The sequence below is a fragment of the Salvelinus fontinalis genome, chromosome 31 (genome assembly GCF_029448725.1).
Source record: "Salvelinus fontinalis isolate EN_2023a chromosome 31, ASM2944872v1, whole genome shotgun sequence".
Lineage (NCBI taxonomy): Eukaryota > Metazoa > Chordata > Actinopteri > Salmoniformes > Salmonidae > Salvelinus > Salvelinus fontinalis.
This window is the reverse complement of record NC_074695.1, coordinates 34,303,309-34,316,869: the sequence shown is the minus strand read 5'-3', so window position 1 is coordinate 34,316,869 and position 13,561 is coordinate 34,303,309. Positions and strand designations below refer to the sequence as shown.

Genomic DNA, 13,561 nt, shown 5'->3' with positions numbered 1-13,561 from the left:
TCTTCCATTAGATTAGGCAGTTACTAAAGAGTCTGTCATTGAAAAGGCCAGTGTGGAGAAAAAAAATACTCAGAATGTTTCACTGGCAATGGCAGGTAGAGGTATGAGGGAGTGAGGATATTGGGCACAGAATCTGGTCAGTAGACATTGGGCTTAATGTGCTGTGCTGTGGTTCGTTGTGTTGATTGTCCAGTGTCTTATGTCTTCATTTTTACTAGCACAAGCTGTGGATGTTCCAACACAGGTCCGTTCCCCAGTTCAACCAAACCCCCCTTCCCCGCCCCCCTTTCCCCCCGACCCCCTGTTCCATCATCCGCCCTCAGCTGCTGCCCGACATCAGGTTAATGGCTTGTTCCAGTTTTTGTCGCAACTTGTGTTTGCGGCAGTACCCATCCCTGTCCAGTGCTGTCAAAATCTGAACAGAAGAGTAAGAGAAAGAATTCCTCAACATTAATAAGAACGTTCATTTACATTAAGGTATAAAATAAGATCACCTTTGCAATATGAGGAATAATAAAGTACAGGATTGGCCCATGCCTCTTACCTCCTCTTTGTACTTGTTAATGTAGAAGTAGAGCTCACTGAGAGCACTGAGAGTGTTGAACTCGGTGCCATGGAGACGAGACTGCTCCACCAGATAGGCATCCATGTCCTGGTCACTGATGGTAGGCATCTTACTGATATCTCTGTAGTACCTGACACAAGCAAAGGAACACAAGAGTGCTCAGTGTTTAACTCTTTGAGAAAAAAGTCGATATGACAGCAAATAAAATTGATGGTAACTGAAATCGTACCTCTCCACCCAACTCTTGTAGTTGGGGATGTCTTTAGCGTACAGCAGCTTGTTGGAGGGTGAGTCCTTGCCCAGGCGGTGCTCTGATGTAGAGCAGGAGTCCATGAAGGTCTGGGCCACGACAGACAGACAGGCGTCCGTAATGCTGCTCTTGTGGATGTCAAACACAAACTGAGGGTTCTTGATCACATTCACCCAGAAACGCAGGGGCAGACTGTTAGAGAGAAAGCAGAGAAACAGTAGGAGAAAAGGTTTGGGACCATTATAAGGGAATCTTAGAGTTAGAAACATGTATTAAAGTGTCACTGCACAATGATACAATAGTTGGCAATACAAAATACAGATTTTTAAAACCACATTGTGGACCACTCAAATAGAGCTTTGAGACAATAAAAGCAGTCACAGTCACGGTACTGTATGTCACGATTGTCGAAATAACATTCGGACCAAGGCGCAGCGTGATATGGGTTCCACATCTTTTTATTCGTGAAACGCCCAAAACAATAAAAAAACAGCAAACGATACGTGAAGCTCTGGAGTGCTCACAGGCAACAACACAAAAACAAGATCCCACAAAACACAGTGGGGAAATGGCTGCCTAAATACGATCCCCAATCAGAGACAACGATAAACAGCTGCCTCTGATTGGGAACCATACCAGGCCAACATAGAAAAAAACAACCTAGATTACCCACCCTAGTCACACCCAAACCTAACCAACATAGAGAATAAAAAGGCTCTCTATGGTCAGGGCGTGACACTGTATGGTACAATCTTATGAATTTTTATTAATTAAATCTATATTCCAAGTGTCCCATTTTAGTCATTTGTTATAAACACTTGACTAAAAAGACTCAGTTCTATACCTTTATAAAACGAAAGCCAAAAGCAACAGTGGTGAGGGAAAAACTCCCTTTGATTGAGGAAGAACCGGAAATTGCACATAATTCTTGTCATTACTCCCTCCTTTGAAAAGTTGATTATGGAGTGGGCTTGTGAGTATGCCTGTGCCATTCCTGGGAGGCTAGTAACTCTGACTCATTAGTGGCCTTTTCAAACAGCCAAGAAGACTGAGACAGATTGAGACAGAGGTCCCAAACTCTTTTACCAAATGCACAGATACAGCTTGGGTTCCATAGGCTTATTTAAGGGGCAGCTATAAGAAACAGGGGCAGACAGAGAGGTAACACTGTGCTCACCAGTTGCTCTTCCAGGTGTGGCGGACGTCCGGGTCAGTGATCTGCCTCCTGTCGGCCTGCTCGTCCAGGAAGTCAAACATATACTTGATGGCCAGAGGGAGGGCACTGCCGCGGTGGGCCGTGCTGAACACCGTCTCAAACAAATCATCAACAAACTTCTGCAGAGTTCCCTGTAGAGTGATCAGACAAGTGGTGTTAACACAGTGTCCAAGAAAGGAACGTGTGCCTGGCAATGATACCATATCATGACACATTATGAGACAAATCACAAAAATACAATGAAAAGAGACCTTGGTTGCCAGTAGGCGGGTGAGGTAGATCTCAGACACCATCTTGCTGCCGCGGTCGCCCTCCCGTTGGTCAGCGTGCTCGTGGTTCTTGACCAGGTGCCAGAGCTTGGTGCCAGTCTCCTGGTCAGGGGTGATCATGGGGGCACGGGAGCGCAGGCTGTCTGGGCTGCTGGACGTCCTCAGGAGGCTCTCTGGAAACACAACGACACACAGTCAGATACTGTAGGAGGCTGGGTGGGGCCAGGCTTTCAAACAGTAATGTAGGTATGGAAACACGGAAAGGGTAATTGATAAGTACCATAGCGGCTCAGAGAGCGGGTGAAGGTAAACGAGTTAGCAATGTTGTAGGCTGAGACCTGCTTCTGGACCAAGGCTACCAGAGAACCATCGGTCACCTGGAGGAGGAGAGATCTTTAATGTTGTATCATCAAATGAATGACCATCAATATGATAGTATTTGTCTTTGTGTGTGAATAATGTGGATGAGTATTATGTGGATGTGTCCAGCTGGTGTTGCTGTCTTACCTGGTAGTGGGCCAAGGTGTTGAGCCTCTTCCAGTCACTCTCAATCTTTGTGGTGACGTCCTCATCTTGAAGGATAATTCTGGTCAGTCTACCTTGTCGCCACTCTGTGAGGACATAAAAAACAACAGAAAATTGGTTAGATCTGATTAGTTTAATCTGTATCTTTAGTTTCAACAGGGAATCACTATTAACCAAGTTACAATAAATCCTAGTTACAATAAATCCTTCACATCCTTCACAATAAATCCTTCATACCCAAGAAGACTCAAGGCTGTAATCGCTGCCAAAGGTACTTCAACAAAGTACTGAGTAAAGGGTCTGAATACTTATGCAATTGAGCTATTTCATTTTTTTTTTTTTTTTGCAAAAACATCTAAAAACCTGTTTTTGTTTTGTCATTATGGGGTATTGTGTGTAGATTTATGAGGGATAAAATGTATTTAAATCCATTTTAGAATAAGTCTGTAATCTAACAAAATGTGGAAAAAGTAAAGGGGTCTGAATACTTTCCGAATGCACTGTACATAGGTTCTTACCCAGGTCCATGTCGTCAGCTTGGGGTCTCTGGGAGTAGGGGATGCCCTTGTATACAGCGTCCAGCAGTTTGTCCTTCACCTGAGTGACCGTGTCACAGTTCAGCACCTTCACCGGGACCTCCGTGCCTGCCTCTCCCTCCGGAGGGATACACATCAAAGTCTGGGTAGGGAGAAACCACAGGGCTGTCAGTACTAGGGATGATGCACTGTCAAACTTTTGTATAACTTCAGACCATCATTTTGAAAGTAGCTCTCTCAATCTCTCTCTGCTGTGTCCACTTGGGCCCGCCCTGCAACCACATTGGATAATGCTGGGCAGGCCTTTTGCTAGCTGTCACTCAAATGGTGAGGGGCAAGCTCATTGGCTAATACTCAAATGATCAGGGGGCTGGCGCACGTGGGGTAAAATGGAGCAAAAATGGCGCTGCACAGCGGGAGGTTTAAAAAAATACTTACTAGGAGTTAAAGTACCGTTCAATCTCTTTAAAGAAAGAGAGATTTTGACTGCAATTTCCTCAGATGTTTTTTTTTTATGCATCTCTTTATATGCAATTTTATCAATAGTCCCCCCAGATATATTAACTGTATTGTCGATAATGAAGATTTCATCTGTTTGAAGACAATCACCGAAGAATAAAAGCGATCTGGAGGACACATTTATGAGCCATCCTCAGGTCAATATAAAACTGACAGGGGACATTGATTTATCTACAAACAAGGATTTATATGACACAATGTACCATAGTTAAAAGGAGGAGATTGAGGATAGAGAGCAACCACATAACATCTTTTTAACAGTTCTGGCACCCCTTCACAGCTCACTCAGTCACAATATAGAGAAGTCAGGCTCTATTTGGGAAACTGTCATTATAACAAATGAAGATGCATTCAGCCTAATTTGCAACTTGCATTGACAGATTAACTAGCATAGAGGAGTGGTGTCACACCGAGGCCATCTTCATATACAAACTCTATGCAGGGATTATCATGTCACTGTATAGTGGACATAAATAATAGATTCCGTATTGTCTACTGGCTAATGCCTTTCTGTAAACTAGTGTGCCATGTTGACGGACGATAAAAAATGATGCTGTAGGCCTGACAGGTTTTCTGTGTTCAACACTCTTTCGCTAGAGGAATCCTGACTATTGGATAAGCATTGATTCTTGTTTTCACACAATCTACTAACTAAAACGCCATCAAATGACCTACGTTGCCTCTTGGAATGACCAAGGTGTAGTATCCATCCAAAAATGTCTATGATAGTGACCAGAGAGTAGAGGGGTCCTTCTAATGTATTTATATACTGGGCATGTACACACCGTGCTGCCAGTCCATATAAATTCATGAGGAGACCTTTGGTGTGGGCTGGGAGCGTTAATCAGGTGATTAGAACAGTGTGCAGCTGGCACAGGGTACCACAGACATCTGTACCACTGCCACTCACTGATCATTAGCAAAGTCAATTTCCTCCTTGCCATGCACTGGAAATAGTTAACAAGTGGGGAATTTGTGATTAAAAACCAATTATAAAGCAAATTATAGGAATTCTCAAGGAATGGGAGAATCCTCATCATTTGAGGAGGTCCAAGACCAAGCAAGTTCTGACAAGGGAAGATTTGTGGCACCTTGGTGGTAAAAGATGGTACAGTGCCTTCAGAAAGTATTCATACCCCTTGACTTATTCCACATTTTGTTGTGTTACAGCCTGAATTCAAAATCAAGTCAATTTTTTTTAAATATCACCCATCTACACACAATACGCCATAATGACAAAGTGCACATTTATTGAAAAGGAAATATAATATATATATCAATACAAATATACAAATATATCTAATTTGCATACACTACCATTCAAAGGTTTGGGGTCACATAGAAATGTCCATGTTTTTGAAGGAAAACTGGCCTTCTTTAGACTATCTTCAGTTTCTTGGCAATTTCTCTCATGGAATAGCCTTAATTTCTTAAAATAAGAATAGACTGATAAGTTTCAGAAGAAAGTACTTTGTTTCTGGCCATTTCGAGCCTGTAATCAAACCCACAAATGCTGATGCTCCAGATACTCAACTAGTCTAAAAAAGGGCAGTTTATTGCTTCTTTAATCAGTACAACAGTTTAACTGTGATAATATAATTAGAAAAAGGTTCTGATGATCAATTAGCCTTTTAAAATGATAAACCTTGATTAGCTAACACAACGTGCCATTGGAACACAGGAGTGATGGTTGCTGATAATGGGCTTCTGTACACCTATGTAGATATTCCATAAATATTCTGCCGTTTCCAGCTACAATAGTCATTTACAACATTACCAATGTGTAACGGTTTTCCTCTTCCTCTTCATCAGATGAGGAGGAGCAGGGATTGAACCAAAATGCAGCGGAGTTTGAAGACATAATTTATTCAAGAAAACACGAACTAGACTAATAAACTAACAAAACAACAAACGGTGTAGACAGACCTGGACGACGGACTCACATAACACGAATAACGCACGAACAGGGAAAAAGCCTACAAATAAAATGACGATGAACAAAACAAACCGAACAGTCCCGTATGGTGCGACAAACACTGACACAAGAGACAACCACCCACAACGAACACTGTGAAACAACCTACCTAAATATGACTCTTAATTAGAGGAACGCCAAACACCTGCCTCTAATTAAGAGCCATACCAGGCAACCCATAAACCAACATAGAAACAGAAAACATAGAATGCCCACCCAAACTCACGTCCTGACCAACTAACACATACAACAAACTAACAGAAATAGGTCAGGAACGTGACACAATGTCTACACTGTATTTCTGATCACTTTGATGTTATTTTAATGGACAAAAAATGTGTTTCTCTTCAAAAACAAGGACATTTCTAAGTGACCCCAAACTTTTGAACAGTAGTGTAAGTATTCACACCCCTGAGTCAACAGTTTGTAGAAGCACCTTTGGCCACAATTACAGCTGTGAGTCTTTCTGGCTAAGTTTCTAATACCCTTTACAGATATAGAACGCCAATACAGTAACGCCGCTACAGTAATGTGCTGATAGCGACAATTGATAACCTTTCAGACAATTCTTATTTTTTATTTTTATACAGTAGAATTCTGCTCTGCCATAGAATGTTCTGTATTGTTTCCGTGACAACAACAAACATTGCTGATTGATGTGCTGTTGTGTTGTTTACATGCTGTTTTTTTATGGTAGGGTAGCTAGATGTGTTTTCTTTCTACTAAATGTTTTGGTATGTCACGGTATTTAATGAACTTTAAAATACTTTTTTTAGGAGAGAGTGATCTGTGTGGAGGCAGCAGACATGCAAGCTGTGCACAGGCAGTTTATTTGATTGACAGTTTTGGTTGCCTAGTGATGGACATTAGTCCCGCTTCAAAAGAGGCATTCCTTTACAGACAAGTAAAATGCCTGTTCAGTGGCGCTTCGAAACTATCTCCAGAGAAGGTTTAGTTTTAAAAAGCTGTAGTGTACCCTTATAGACAAACAAACATGCTGTAGCCGAGACGCTTTCAAGGCAGCACATTCCATGTGTCTAAAAAGGGTATAAGAGCTTTTCACACCTGGATTGTGCAACATTTACCCATTATTATTTTCAAAATTCTTCAACCTCTGTCATATTGGATGTTGATCATGGCTAGAGAACCATTTTCAGGTCTTGCCATAGATTTTCCAAGTAGATTTCAGTCAAAACTGTAACTCGGCCACTCAGGAACATTCACTGTCTTCTTGGTAAGCAACTCCATTGTAGATTTGGTCTTGTGTTTTAGGTTATTGTCCTGCTGAAAGGTGAATTCATCTTCCAGTGTCTGGTGGAAAGCAGACTGAACCAGGATTTGTGCTTAGCTCCATTCCGTTTCTTTTTTATCCTGAAAAACTCTCCAGTTCTTAACGATTACAAGCATACCCATAACATAATGCAGCCACCACAATGATGGAAAATATGGAGAGTGGTACTCAGTAATGTGTTGTATTGGATTTGCCACAAACATAATACATCCTGAATTGCTTTGCCACATTTTTTGCAGTATTTCTTTAGTGCCTTGTTGCATGTTTTGGAATATTTATATTCTGTACAGGCTTCCAGTTCCCTCTGTTAATTAGGTTAGTATTGTGGAGTAACTACAATGTTGTTGATAAATCCTCAGTTTTCTCCTATCACAGCCATGCCATCAATGGCCTCATGGTGAAATCCTTGAGCATTTTCCTTCCTCTCTGGCAACTGAGTTAGGATGGATGCCTGTATCTTTGTAGTGACTGGGTGTATTGATACACCATCCAAAGTGTAATGAATAACGTCATCATGCTCAAAGGGATATCCAATGTCTGATTTTTTATTTTTACCCATCTACATGTACCAATAGGTGCCCTTCTTTGCCCTTCTTTTACTTATTTACTCAAGACATTTCAGCTTTTAATTTTTTATTAATTTGTATTTTTTTTAATACAAAAATCATAATTCCACCTTGACATTATGGGGTATTGTGTGTAGACCAGTGACAATATATCTCAATTAAATCTATTTTAAATTCAGGCTGTGACACAACAAAAAGTGGAAAAAGTCAAGGGGTGTGAATACTTTCTGAAGGCACTGTATATCTATCCGATCTGTGTATCTATGGTCCATAGGATAACTTTACAGTATCAGAGTATCAAATACTGAAGTAAAGTTGCCAGTCTTGGTTAATTCCATTTAAAGGGATTCAAGAGATAACTATGAATGATAGTTATCGATAGAGTGTACAGATGGCCCTAGATTTATCAATAACAGAGCCTCCATCATCCATAGGTGGTACAGATTATGAGTGATTTAAGGGTATATGGAAGCAGGGGGGCATTAAGCCGTCCTATAGGGTTGACCTTTACTGGGGTTCCCCAGGGCCAGAGATATAGACAGCTCCTCGGGGAGCATCTGTCTCTTTAGGGCTAATTCCTCTGACATCTGCTTTTCCTTCTATCGATCCCTCTGAAGGAGGTAGAGATGAACCTGTCCTGAGTTGATGCTGCAGTGTTTTACCAGGCAGTGTGCTCGCGAGTGAAGAATGGTCTCGGATACAGATTCATGAAGAAGTGGAGGGGTGGGTGTGGGACGTGCTACTAGTGTATCCTACTAAGTTAGAGTATTGTTATTTTTCCATATAAATAACTAATATGAGGTAATATTTAGAGAATTCCTGTGCTGTTTCTATTTTTTATTCGCAAATGTGGGGTGTGACGCTTTTATGTGGAAGTCAATGGGTTGCTGACGGTGAGTAAATCAATAATTGTTTAAGTGTAGTATTTCCTGGCAGTGCTGTTGTTGGGGAGAGAGAGCGATGTGGTGGGAAGGTTTGTTTTATGGGCAGACAATAAATGCTTGATTTGTTTGAATCATTACTGGCCCGCAGCAGGTCATTGTGTGATTGAGTGATGAGTGGGTTCGTTCCAAGAGACCTCCCTCACCCATACAGCCCCAGCTCTCCTACCACTGCCTACACTGGGATCCCACAGCCAATGGGGGAGCCACAGCCCACATCACTTCCTCAGTAACATGACAGGTGATTTCCATGGCAAAGCATGCTAAACATCCTCCTGTTTGTTTTGCTTCTGCAACCACATTAAGAGAGAATCAGTACATGGATTCATCTTGCTGTCCTGGGACTGAGGGGGTTGGCTCCGTTGGGCCACACTCTAATGAAACATGAAACTGGTGTGTGAGAGCTGTGTGTGTGTGTGGAGGAGGGTCCTTCCTTACCAGCTGTTTGTAGTCAATCTGCTGTCTGATGAGCTTGTCCTCACTGAGGGAGTAGCGAGCCTCTCCTGTGATGGAGTCTATAGGCCCCTTCTCCATCTGCTGCTTGATGGCACAGTACAGCATGAAGAGAGGTTCGCCCGCACACTCCTGAGAGAAAGGGAGGGAGAGAGAGAGAGAGAGAGAGAGAGAGAGAGAGAGAGAGAGGGGGGGGGGGGGGGGAGTGGGGGGAGAGAGGCGGAGGGGGCAGAGGGGGAAAGAGTAAAAGCGGAAGAGAGGGAGTGATTGGGAGAAAGGGAGAGGGATCGGCAATCACATCCCTTTCAGACAGCGTAGTGAAGAGTGGGGAAGTTACCAATTACCCACTTACAGGCTTTTGATTACTAACCAGTGATACTGAGAACACTATTATTTAGTTCTTAAGGCTGATTAATTTGACATCATTAATTACAACGTGACATCCTGAGTCTCAAGCTGCTCGCACAGAGTGGCCTTCCAGCCCAGACACACAGAGGACAATGGACAATCTAACAGGCCTCCAAATCCTCCTGCCAATGAGCAAATGGAGCAATATTCAAATCCATACTCAAACAAAAGAAAACCCCAAACATACAAACGACCCCAAATTGTCAAATTTAAGTAAGGCAATGAGAGTATGAGCAGCATTCAGTCACACTGATTGGTCATGCTGGGATATGTCAGTGATTTTCTGTATTACTGTACTGTGTTCAAGGACATGCTCTTCTGTGGTCTTAATCTGTAAAGTTGAGTTGACGTCATATTTAATAACATCATAACTACATATTTCAAGTTACTCTCCAGAATTTCTTCTCATTTGAAAACCAGTCAAACTTCTATATTTTTCCAGACCATGTCCGATGAGATTAAATCCTCAGATCATTTATTCTTCACTAAATGTGTTTATGTTGAAGATGCTATGTAAGTTTTTTGTTTGTTTTCAGAACTTTATAAATCTTAACATGGCATTACATTTGTTATTTTAAACAAGTCTAGAACCTTCACCTTCCCAAATAACATATATATTTTATTTAACTAGGCAAGTCAGTTAAGAACAAATTCTTATTTACAATGACAGCCTAGGAACAGTGAGTTAACTGCCTTGTTCAGGGGCAGAACCACAGAATTGTACCTTGTCAGCTCAGGGATTTGATCTAGCAACCTTTCAGTTACTGGCCCAACACTCTAACCACTAGGCTACCTGCCACCCCCAACTACTGTAAGGTACTGAACTCCCCCAGTTAAGATATATATTTGTTAAAACAAATGTTTTGCAGTGATAAGCCTTGCTAAGAAAGCTGAATATTGCTATGCAAGCTGAATATGAAAATGTGAAAGTCAATTCTGAATAGAGGTTTAAGTAAGGCTTGTGGAAACATTTCAGGGTAATTACTTGGGGAGACTGGGGAGATGGCCAAAACACTTTAACATCTGCACTGATGTAACTTAAATTTACTTGGCTGCCATCCATAGCTACATTCCAAGAGGCATTTCAGGCCTGAACGCTCAATGGGCCTGATGTTCGTGTCCTTAACGCAAATGGCCATTTCGATCCAACCCCAGAATAAAGCAGGAGCAGCATATGGGCAGGAAAAACACAGAAAGGCCATTTTGGTTGGTGGATGTGGTTAGACAAAATGACCACAACTGCCCCTGGAGTGATTCCCCGATATGGTTCATGCTGTGGCCGTGCTGTGTGTGCACTCAACTGTGCTGCGGTCACACAGAGTGAGAATTAACAGCACCAGGACCATGATTAGCCAAAGAACTCCACCTCAAAAATATAATTACAACTCACAGATTACACTAATAATAGTCATTAAAGATCATTCACAGAATTTCAGGTTCAAAAATGAAAAGAGAAGAATACAGTCCACAGTGTTGCTTTAGGCCTACTTGTGTTTCAGCCAAACAGACATTTTTTGAATAAATCACGAACATAAATCTTCTGCTATGTACCTAAATCTCTCTTCTCTGGACCTACATTAACCCTCAGTTAGAAATAAATCGGAGCACCATTAGAATTACCTTGAGGAATCGATGCAGCAGAAACGTAAACCAGTTGGTGAGCATCTTCTCTGCCACAGACTCTGTCCTACAGGAGAGATGAGAAAATGGTCAGTTTCAACAACACGCGTCCTGTACGCATACAGCATGAGTAGAGGTGTTAGTGAGGGAGCGAGAAGAGAACACCCAGCTTGTTTCTCTACAGGTAAGTAGCCTCACCGTCGGAGCAGCAGTTTGGGATGGTTGCGATTCTCAAGGTTCTTCTCGATGAGGTCTGCCAGCAGCTGTTTGAGCACCATGGTGGCATACTCCATGCGGCCCTGCAGCGCGGCCATGAGCAGAGAGGCCACGTTGCCGCGATCCCGCATGGAGAAGGACCTCTGGGCTTCCAGGGTGTGTATGAAGGTTAGCAGAAACATCTTATTGTGCAGCAGCAGGCTGAACAGACGCAGGGCTTTCTCCACATTGGCCGGGGACTGAGGGACAGGACACAGGAGGATGGGGGGTGTACACAAATCAAATTTCAAAGAGGGTGGTGTACACAGAGGTGGGAATAGACAAAATGAGGTCCAAAGGGTTAAGAGGGGAGCGGGATAGAGGGAGAGAGAGGGGGAAAGTGTAAGAGAAAAAGGGGGAGATAAAATTGTTTGTCTTTTGTAGTATGAGTATTACATGGAGTACCAGATAAAAACTTGACTATTTTCCAAACATTTCTGCGGCAGTCTCTAGACGAGTAGTCTACGGAGGCCTGGTGGGGCTCCTGGTTTGATTCTGCCTCAGGTTTTAATTAAAAAGAAAAGAGGTTGAGAGGAAAAGAAAATAGGTTGCTCTGAAGCTCAGCACTAAGAGAGGAGTACTGCTGGCTACTGAGCTTGGGGGATTTTTTAACAGGATCTATCGCTTTTTATATTCCTTATTTTTTTTAGCAGTGAGTTACAGTACAAGAAAAGTGAACCTCATGAAAGCATACTCTTCTAAGTTACCAAGACAAGTGAAGATAGAAACACAAGGCAGTAAAGTGAAGGGAACTGGCGCTGTAGTTCTCTTACACTTACATCCAGCTCCTTGAGGACGGGGTGCTCCTCGATACCGGGGAACATGACTCTCATGGTGTAGGTGCGATACTCCAGGAAGGGGATCTTCACTCCATCCATGTCATTGGTCAGCTCCTGGATGTCTGTCTGCAGCTCAGCGAATGCTATGTTGACAGAAGCAGAGGAGACAAATCCCTGAGTCACTGTCTGGATGCTTTGATAATCCTCATATTGTACACAGTCAGCTGTGTGACATGAGAAATACTTATTTTACCTCGTACAGAGTCAACGTCTGAGAAAACATATGGTAAAGAATGTGGAGTGATTAACTTGTATCATATTGTCACATATCTACTACAAGAGCATCACAGTAACAGAAACTGTTCAGAGAAAGCAAATTATGATAGCACACTTGTCACTACTCTTACAAAAGTACACACAGCTCTCTGATAAGAGAATATCAAAATAACCTGCGAGCACTGGTGTCATTTCAGTGACAGCCATGTATGTGGAACGCATACACATAAACCTGTTTTTTAGTGGTCATGGTGAAAAGGACAGGAGAGAAATAGGAGAAGGAAGACCAGTGCTCCAACCTTCTTTACACTCCAGGGCCACTCTGGACTCCAGGTTGTCCATCTGCAGCTGCAGGCGTTTCAGGGTGCGGTCAGCATCCCGGGTCTTCCTCTTGTAGGCGATGAGTACGGCGATGATGGCGATGAGGAGCACCCCTCCTCCCGCCCCGATCCCGATGATGGCCGGCAGGGTGAGGGTGCTGTCGGAGTAGATGTGCAGGGTGCCTGGGAAGTACTCCAGACCACCCACCACAATCTGGAGGAGAAACGCAGAGATGGAAAAATGTGTCTCCGTGATACGAAGGGTTTCATAACTACAGTATGTAGCAGAGACTCAGAGATACGAGTCGAAAGTTTTTAGATTTGACCCAGGTTCATTGGAGCCCCTTCTAACATCTCCTTTTTAAACTTCAGGCCAATTACTGATGGCCTCCAACAGGTTTGGCTAACGAGTTTCACCTTTACCCGCCCATTCCACTCTTGCTGTGTGCTTTAATTATTGAGTGGCGTGGATGGAAGGGAACAGGGAGAATGCCACTCTGCTGTCTATGTGTCTGTCGGTTGCTGTGCTGTGTGTCAGGTCATTAACACAGCTGGCCCAGCCTTCTCGCTATACCATGCATCTCCATCCCTCCCTCCCCCTGGGAGGGAGATCACTCCACCTCACCCATCACCGCTACCACTCTCTCCTCTCTCGATCTTCAATCTCTCCCCCTCTCTTTGATCTCAGCTTTGATTTGTAAACGTACCCTTCTCTCCACAGCTGACTCTATTGATCTGATGAAATTGAGTCTGAGCGTTTCACTGAATCAACAGCCAGTTACCTCGTCCAGGCGTGT

General features: G+C 42.9%; 1 protein-coding gene across 2 annotated transcripts in view; it reads right to left on the bottom strand.

Annotated features, from left to right (window-relative positions):
• Nucleotides 1-298: 298 nt before the first annotated feature.
• Nucleotides 299-13,561, bottom strand: part of LOC129830101 (plexin A3) — a 119,680-nt gene continuing 106,417 nt past the window's right edge. The window contains exons 20-32 of one of the 2 annotated variants that reach the window (XM_055892330.1): nucleotides 12,744-12,978; nucleotides 12,163-12,311; nucleotides 11,333-11,589; nucleotides 11,135-11,201; nucleotides 9,092-9,238; nucleotides 3,344-3,503; nucleotides 2,808-2,911; nucleotides 2,581-2,677; nucleotides 2,283-2,473; nucleotides 1,993-2,162; nucleotides 795-1,007; nucleotides 545-695; nucleotides 299-415 (exon numbers count right to left, since the gene is read on the bottom strand). In XM_055892330.1, coding sequence (XP_055748305.1) covers nucleotides 320-415; nucleotides 545-695; nucleotides 795-1,007; nucleotides 1,993-2,162; nucleotides 2,283-2,473; nucleotides 2,581-2,677; nucleotides 2,808-2,911; nucleotides 3,344-3,503; nucleotides 9,092-9,238; nucleotides 11,135-11,201; nucleotides 11,333-11,589; nucleotides 12,163-12,311; nucleotides 12,744-12,978 — 2,037 coding nt within the window. In that variant the 3' untranslated portion in view covers nucleotides 299-319. The remainder of the gene's footprint in view (nucleotides 416-544; nucleotides 696-794; nucleotides 1,008-1,992; nucleotides 2,163-2,282; nucleotides 2,474-2,580; nucleotides 2,678-2,807; nucleotides 2,912-3,343; nucleotides 3,504-9,091; nucleotides 9,239-11,134; nucleotides 11,202-11,332; nucleotides 11,590-12,162; nucleotides 12,312-12,743; nucleotides 12,979-13,561) is intronic. The other variant, XM_055892331.1, reaches the window with a different exon arrangement.